The following is a 7,011-nucleotide window of genomic DNA, read 5'->3' as shown; positions in this document are numbered from 1 at the left end:
GATCTATTTTGTAAATGATTGTATGTGAGATTTAATGATTTTCCTATGGGCAGATCGCAATATTTAAGCTAGTGATTATGGAGTATTCCTGCATCTAATTAATATTCGTTTATAACAATATTTGGACATTATATTTCTTTGGAATTTTCTAAAGAGTATATAAATAGCTGAGCTCATATAATTCGTGTGTCCACCCCTACTGTCTCATCTCGACCCCCCTCCCCCCCCCCCCCCCACGTTATTTAGTATCTCGTTTATCTCAGCTTATTTTATCATTATTATTATTTGTATATTACCACAATCAAGTATCATTTTGTGGAGCTTCTTCTTTTTTGAAGAAATATGTATATTACATTAAACAATAAATAACATAGTATATATTTACGTGTTTAGAATTGCATTCTTATCATCTTAGATGACTTTTACCTTAATTCGCGTATAGATTCACATTTTTTGCCTGTTTTAAAAGCCACAAATTTAGATCTTGTCCATAAATATAGAGAAGACGAGAAAAACTTACCACACAGCTATAACGTCATTTACCAAGTAAAATCACTTTCTTCTTAATTTGAAGTGTTCAAATCATATGACAACTGACAAGTGAAGAAGTCAAGGTGGGGTAAGAAGAAGAAAAAAATTCCTACGTGGCAAACAGTGGGTCCACAAGTCGTGATAAAGTGGGCCGGTCTGTGAAATTCGTTGACTCTAATGCATCCAAACGAGGCCCAAAAATAAAAAAAGAAAAATATATACTCTTAACCGCTCTAAAAAATAATAGTCGATAAAATATATATTTTTTATACATATATAATATATTTTTATATAACTTTTAGCTAAGGAATATAATTAGTTTCGTCGCACAGAACAATTTTATATTTTACCCAATAAAGAATCAGCACTCCGTCGTCACGAGCTAAGTGCCGGGCCAATTGGGGCGGTGAATTTCTTGGAACGGGTCAATGTCACATTCTCACTCTTTATTTTGACAAAAAGATAAAAATCAATGTCATTTCTTTTGCTCAAAAACTTCACACCACCCCCCCCCCCCCCAAAAAAAAAAAAAAACCCAATCCTTACTACGAAGATTTTCAGCTAGAGTAAAGTTTGTAACGAAATAAGATAGGCTTATAATTATATTTTGACTTATCTACATATTTGATAAATATTTAAAGTATTTATAAGCAAGTATTTATAAGCTAAAAATTTAGTTTGACCAATACTTTTACTAATTTATCCTGAATAATACTTTCTAATCACAAAATATTTTTTTCAAAATAAATTTTCTGACTTTCTCTTCATTCCATATTCGCTGTTAATTCTTTTCTTTAGAATTTTTTAATTCATAATCTTTTAAAAATAATTCAAGGGTATTTTAGTCATTTTAACAAAAGAATAGCTTATGAGCACTTTTTTATCAAACATATCAACTGTTTATTATCAGTTTCAACACTTTTATCCAAACCCGTAAATACTTATTTTAAAAATCAGTTTCAGCACTTCAAGCTTATTAGCTATTTACCGTCAGCTAATCTAAACTGGCTCTAAGTATATTTTTCCGTTCATTTGGAATAGTTTAATTTCAATAATTATTCTCTAATTTATGGAGTAATTCTTTTTTGTCACATCTAAAAATGTTTATAATTTTGATGAGCTCTTTCACCAAACTTTTCTATCACATGGACCCCACTAAAACCCCTAGGATGGTCCCAGCTTTGACACAGCTCATTTCCAAGTGGGGTCACTTGACAATCCTTTCTCCAATTCTTTACACTCTTTTTGTTTGTCTAATTTTCAGAAAAATCAAATCCCATCAATATCTCTTTCAAACAAATCTAGAAACTCAACTCTTTTTCACTTCCACAAAAACCCCACCTTATATTTATTTGGTCTTCCTTTCCCTAGTCTCAAGTCTCAAGTCTCAACTTCCCCTTTTAATTAGCCGAGTCCATTGCTTCTTTTCTTCTCACTTCCCATTTCTCTCTCCCTTTCTGTTTTTTCCCTTTCTTCTCATTTCTCTTCATATAATGGCCAATGGTAGTGGACTCTCTTTTGATCCAGATCCCATCAAACACTTCCTTCCTTTTCTTCAACCTACAAAATTATTCAACTTTCAACCTTTGTTAACATCAATGGAGTCTTCACCTTATAAAAACAGGTCACCACCTTCTACTATTCAATTCCCAGTTAACCTTAACTGCTCAAATACTGATCATAATCAAGAAGAAGAAGAGCAGAAAATTAGACCAGTTATTGATGAAATGGACTTTTTTGCTGATCATAAAAAAGATGGTAGTAATTCTGAGGAACCTGCAACAACAGCTAATAATACTGCTGTGGACACTGAAAGAAAAGAATCCAACACCCCTCCTCCTGAATTGGATTTTAACATTAATGTAAGTAACCTAATTTAGTAGGGAGCTTTCGAGCAACGGTAAAGTTGTCCTATAGGTCATGGGTTCGAGGTGTGGACTCAGCCGTTGATGCTTGTATCAGAGTAGGCTGTTTACGTCACACCTATTGGGTGCCCTGAACCCTACGTGAACGCGGGATGTTTCGTGCACCGGGCTGGCGTCTTCCTAATTTAGCATTTTTCCTTCTTATCAGTTTACTGAATTTTAAGTACTGAATTTGATCCAATTATTATATATCACTTTTGTAGACTGGTTTGCATCTTCTCACTGCAAATACTTATAGCGATCAGTCCATAGTAGAAGATGGCTTATCCCCTAACTCTGAAGATAAAAGAACCAAGAATGAGGTAACACTAAAATCATTTACCTGTTACTAGTATTTTAGCTCTGTTAAACATGAATTTTATAGTTTCATTATATTCCTATTTCAGTTAGCAGTTCTTCAAGCTGAACTGGAAAGAATGAATGGCGAAAATCGACGTTTAAAGGACATGTTAAATCAGGCGACGAACAATTATAGTAACCTCCACATGCAAATGATGACAATGATACAGCAACAACAACATCAAGAAAATGATCAACACGACGGGAAAAGTGAAGAAGTGAGACAACAAATTCAGAGCAAAAATGGCCATGGAGGAGGAGGACAAATAGTGCCTAGGCAATTTATGGATCTTGGCCTAGCAGCTGCCACTGGTTCTGAAGCAGAAGAGACTTCTCTGTCTTCGTCGGAGGGGCGAAGTGGAAGGGATAAATCACGATCACCAACGAATAATATGGAATCAGGTTCAACATGTGGAATTGTAAGAGAAGATAGTCCTGAAAAAGGTTCACCTGGTTGGGGTCCTAATAAAATTCCAAGACTTGGCAATGGCTCTAAAAGTACTGATCAAGCTACTGAGGCTACTATGAGAAAGGCTCGTGTCTCGGTCAGGGCTCGATCAGAGGCTCCCATGGTACAATTTTAACTAGTTCTATTTAGTTTTGAAAAGATTATTTGATGGAAACTAATAGATGCTTTTTTTTATGTGGTTACAATCAGATCACAGATGGTTGCCAATGGCGGAAGTATGGACAGAAAATGGCGAAGGGAAATCCGTGTCCTCGGGCTTATTACCGATGCACCATGGCAGCTGGTTGCCCAGTTCGGAAGCAAGTATGTTTTTGTTTAGTCCAATAATTTATTTCTGTACTAACTCATGATTTTTTCCAGAGTTTTTTAGTCAATCTGAATCACAAAGGTCAACAATCTTAATAAAAACGTGTTAGTTGTAAACTTCATATCTAACACTGATTGTTAATACTAGTTGGTATTAGGTTGCTATTGATGGTTCTTGATCAAATACAAAAATATGTTTTTCCAACAATAATCAAGTGAGAATCTTGAGTAATTCAAGTCAAAGATATATATTATAAAGCAAATAAAAGCAACCTTAGTCATTTTACATTTTCATATGGAATTGTTTTAGTGCCAAGAATCTTTTGACTGAAGTGAATTTTGCTGCATTATTGACAGGTTCAAAGATGTGCAGAGGACAGAACAATATTGATCACAACTTATGAAGGAACTCACAACCATCCATTACCTCCAGCAGCAATGGCAATGGCGTCGACAACGTCCTCAGCAGCAAGAATGTTGCTTTCAGGTTCAATGCCAAGTGCAGATGGACTAATGAATTCCAATTTCTTTGCCAGAACTTTACTCCCTTGTTCCTCTAGCATGGCTACAATTTCAGCCTCCGCGCCATTTCCTACTGTTACATTGGACCTAACTCAATCCCCGAACCCTTTGCAATTTCCAAGATCCCCTAACCAATTCCAAGTCCCATTCTCAAATCCACCCCACAATATGTTATCAAATCCAGCTGCACTTTTGCCTCAGATATTTAACCAGGCTTTATATAACCAATCCAAATTTTCAGGCCTACAATTGTCTCAAGATTCGGAAGGACAGAACCCTTCAACATTGCCATCGTCGATTCATCAATCCAACCACAACCCTTTGGCTGATACAGTGAATGCTCTCACTGCTGATCCTAACTTCACAGCAGCATTAGCAGCAGCCATCACTTCCCTTATTGGAAATCCTCAGCAACCAAACAATGGTAGTACTAACAATACTACTGCTATCACAACGACCGCCAACAACCAAAACAGCAGTGTCACAACCAATGGCAATAACACCAGCAATGGCAACCAATAAAGTCGTTAATTCAAGTTTTCCAGCAATTTGCTAGCCAATTGCTGATCATTTCCTTTCAATTTTTTTCTTTTTCTTAAATTTGTTTTTTGCTTAGTCAGTAATCAGGAAAGTGAGATTACTATACTAGATTTTTTTGTTTTATAGGTGGATTAAACATATATCTTCAATTCTTTTCGGGTTTTGAATAATGTAATTCAAGGAAAATGTTGGCAAGAAAAAGAAAGAAATGTTTGAAATTCATTTCTGTCTTTCTTCTATTCTTTTGTTAGTTTATTTTGTTTGTCAACAAAAATACACATAGGGAGTTACAAGGCAAGTGATTATTAAAGGGAGGAAAAGGAAAAATGGTTTACAAAATATTGCAATCGTTGGAGTTGCATTTTCAACTCATATTCATAATCAAGTTGTCTCCGCGTGAATTATAAATTACGGGTTCGAACCATGCAGTCAGCTAAACTTTAGGATAGACTATCTACATTACACCCTACGACCTTTCTACGCATTACACCCTACGACCTTTCTACGAGTCCTGCATGGACACGGACACGTAATATTTTGTGTACCGTACCGCCCTTTAAGTCATATTCATATGAGAGTCAAGAAAGGAGTCAATAAAACCGTCTCAAAGTTGTTAGAAATTAAGGAGTTTGTTTGACGTGGAAATACGTATGATATTGAGAAAGAAGAAACAAAAGAGGACCTAAAAGAGAGAGTAGTGAGAAAGAGATTTGGTTGCTTGTCTCATTTGGACTTGTCTTCTTGCTTTTCTTCTCACCCAAAAATGACAGATTTCACCAAATGGGGAGAGAAGACAAGTTCCATTTTGATGGTGAATATATTGTCCCTTTCTTTAACGTTCACTTAGCAATTCCCTTGTCTATACCTAAAGATGACAAAATCAAGGTTTGACACATGATCTTTTATGGATTTTTTCTTCTTCTTTGCATAAACTTTATACACGCAAGATTTGTGCCGGCTATTTTCTTATAAGTAACTTTATTAAAAGATATTTTATAAATATGTTGGATAATAAAATTTATTTTTACAAACATGGATATGTATAAATTAAATCCTTATCTTATATGCTATAAAAAAATAAGCAAGCAATCTGCTACAACATATAAAATTATATAACATAATAAAATATATTTTTAGAACATCACTATATATAAGTTAAATTCTTTATCTTTTACTATGCTATGGATTTGCCTTTTGTTGATAAAAGTTCTATAAGTAGACAAAAGGTCGTTGTTGATATTCTTGTTTAGACTGAATGACAACACCAGGTACTAAACTTTTTACTTTTAGAAACATATGGTTAACCAGCTAGTTGAAAATAAGAAATCAGCATTCACAACCGAATAAAAGAGGAAGATGGATTTAGAATACTGATAAAATCAAATTTTGGCACTGTGAGATTGTTTCGTAGAAACTTGATCAGCTAAATTTAGAATGGAAAATAGTCTTTTCTTCTCACTTCGTAAATGCTATGATATTGTCCAATTGATGATCAATGAACAAGACTTTTGCGGTCAAGTTGGAGTCTACATATTTCTCTCCTTTCTTTTTGGACATTTCTATTGACCTAGTCCTCACATGACTTGCTAAAAGAAATTGATTATATGCCTTGACGTAAATGATATGGCACTATATACAACCGGTGCAGAAAGCATCCCATATTCACATAGGGTTCGGGGAAAAATCGCACTTCAAAAGGTATAATGTAGGCAACCTATCTTGACACAAGTATTAATGGATAATTCAACGACTTGAACCCCTGACCTATAGGTTACATGATTATAACTTTATCATTACTCTAAGGTTCCGGAATAAGGCAACCTTTCGAACTGCTGCTGAATCACTGGACGGGCAAGAGACAACCTGATGAACTGAAACATAAAAATCGTGACCTATAAGTTACACGATTATAACTTTATCGTTGTTTCAAGGCTACCATCAGACATGGCACTATACACATCTTTTTGTATTTTTGTGTCAATGATGAATTAATGGGATTAGTGTGATCACACTGAAGAAGAGAAGACTTAGGTGACTCAAGTGGGTCCAAAAGATGATGCAAATACTCCATTTTTTTGTTGACAACCCAACAGCAACCGGTAAATAAATTGAGATCACATGTAGATGTAATCCAATCTGGTTTATTAATTAATTTTATTTGGTCTTATTAGTTCATCTTTTGGGATAAGATAGCACTTATGGCTCTCAAGTTCTCAACTTTTCATTTAATGATCAGATGGAGTCAACTTTGGTACATTTAAGTTAACTGACGTGTTTGTTTGTGATAGAAAATACTGGCTAGAACTTGCAAGAGATGCATTTATTTTCTTGTGTACAATCCCAATGAAGATCGCCTATTAATTGAATCTTCTGGTTTCA

The 7,011-nt window shown here is 34.8% G+C and overlaps 1 protein-coding gene across 1 annotated transcript; it reads left to right on the top strand.

Moving 5' to 3' along the window:
• The first annotated feature begins 1,897 nt into the window (after positions 1-1,897).
• LOC107770788 (WRKY transcription factor 42-like) lies at positions 1,898-4,854 on the top strand. Its single transcript, XM_016590121.2, has 5 exons — positions 1,898-2,393; positions 2,660-2,758; positions 2,843-3,367; positions 3,454-3,567; positions 3,928-4,854. The coding sequence occupies exons 1-5, from the start codon at positions 2,025-2,027 to the stop codon at positions 4,612-4,614; spliced, it is 1,794 nt and encodes a 597-aa protein (XP_016445607.1). The 5' UTR covers positions 1,898-2,024; the 3' UTR covers positions 4,615-4,854.
• Positions 4,855-7,011: the final 2,157 nt, after the last annotated feature.

This window comes from Nicotiana tabacum, chromosome 10 (genome assembly GCF_000715075.1).
Source record: "Nicotiana tabacum cultivar K326 chromosome 10, ASM71507v2, whole genome shotgun sequence".
Classification (NCBI taxonomy): Eukaryota; Viridiplantae; Streptophyta; class Magnoliopsida; order Solanales; family Solanaceae; genus Nicotiana; species Nicotiana tabacum.
Note: the sequence above shows the minus strand (reverse complement) of the source record. Positions and strands in the feature narration are given on the sequence as shown.

What these genes read in the sequence shown, in the direction of transcription:
- LOC107770788 (XM_016590121.2), top strand. Translation starts at nt 2,025, where the DNA reads ATGGCCAATGGTAGTGGACTCTCTTTTGATCCAGATCCCATCAAACAC. An exon ending in ATAAAAGAACCAAGAATGAG is followed by an intron (nt 2,759 to 2,842) that starts GTAACACTAAAA and finishes TTCCTATTTCAG; the next exon opens with TTAGCAGTTCTTCAAGCTGA. An exon ending in CTCGATCAGAGGCTCCCATG is followed by an intron (nt 3,368 to 3,453) that starts GTACAATTTTAA and finishes GGTTACAATCAG; the next exon opens with ATCACAGATGGTTGCCAATG.